At 61.6% G+C, this 1,150-nt stretch overlaps 1 protein-coding gene across 1 annotated transcript in view; it reads left to right on the forward strand.

Moving 5' to 3' along the window:
- The first annotated feature begins 6 nt into the window (after positions 1 to 6).
- The window catches only part of EMX1 (empty spiracles homeobox 1), a 19,460-nt gene continuing 18,316 nt past the window's right edge, over positions 7 to 1,150 (forward strand). Inside the window, exon 1 of the mRNA XM_011980675.1 lies at positions 7 to 189. Within this exon, the coding sequence (XP_011836065.1) occupies positions 36 to 189 (154 nt within the window). The 5' untranslated portion in view covers positions 7 to 35. The remainder of the gene's footprint in view (positions 190 to 1,150) is intronic.

Genomic DNA, 1,150 nt, shown 5'->3' on the forward strand with positions numbered 1-1,150 from the left:
TCTACGGTGGGCCAGAGCTCGTGTTCCCCGAGGCCATGAACCACCCCGCGCTGACCGTGCATCCGGCGCACCAGCTGGGCGCCTCCCCGCTGCAGCCCCCGCACTCCTTCTTCGGCGCCCAGCACCGGGACCCTCTCCATTTCTACCCCTGGGTCCTGCGGAACCGCTTCTTCGGCCACCGCTTCCAGGGTGAGTGCCCACGCTGTGCCCGCCGAGGCGGCCGGCCGGCGCCCGCGCTGCGGCGATGCGGGGGAGGCTCGGGGGCGCGCGGGGCCGTTCAGAAGTTACTGCTGGGAAGGCTGCAGGTCCGCGGAGGTAGATTCCCAAGCAGGGAACAGCCGTGCGGGCTCTACCCGCGCCTCTGCCGCGTTGGTCTCCCTCCCAGGAAAGCAGGTGGAGACCTCCAGGCTTTTCTAGAAAATGTATCAGTTCGGACGCAAGCCCAGGCGCGTTGTCGGAGCCTCTGCTGGCCCTCGCCACGGCCTGCCCAATTGTCTCTCCCGGCTGAGCCAGTTTTAGCCCAGAGTACAACTGCTCCCACTCTCCCTCCACCCGGCTTGACCTGGCACCACGCATCGCTCGCACGTCCACCACCACCTCCCAGACTTCAGCCTTCGCTGGCGCGTCAGGGCCGGGGAAAGTCCATCCGCGTGCTCTAGTTCTGTGGGAAGCAAGGGCAGCGGGGAGGGCGAGTCGGAGAGTTAATGTTCAGCGTGGAGGACCCGGCTGTCTTGGGATATTTCTCGGCAACCTTGGCCCGACTTCTCCAAGTCACACGTGCCTCTCTTACCCAAGGTGGGGAAGGTTTGCAGTAAGCAAACTGGCTTGCGCCGTTGCTCGTCGCCTTTGGGAGGGAGCCTACCCGGCTGCTGGAGTACCGAGGACAGTTTTCCCGGGCAGGGGGCGGGGGCAGAGGGCTTTTAAGGTCGTAGCCCGTCCGAACCCCGGAGTTTGCACCCAGCAATCGGCTTGCTAATAAAGATCCTCCAGTGGCGTTACACACACACACACACACACACACACACACACAGAGAGAGAGAGAGAGACGTTTCAATTATTTGTCTTTCCCCGAGAAAAGAGAGTTGCATTTGTTGGAGTTCGTTTTCTTCCTTGAAATTTGATGGAGTTTGTTTTTCTTTTCTTTTCTTTT

Source organism: Mandrillus leucophaeus, unplaced genomic scaffold (assembly GCF_000951045.1).
Source record: "Mandrillus leucophaeus isolate KB7577 unplaced genomic scaffold, Mleu.le_1.0 Scaffold216, whole genome shotgun sequence".
In the NCBI taxonomy this organism is placed as follows: Eukaryota; Metazoa; Chordata; class Mammalia; order Primates; family Cercopithecidae; genus Mandrillus; species Mandrillus leucophaeus.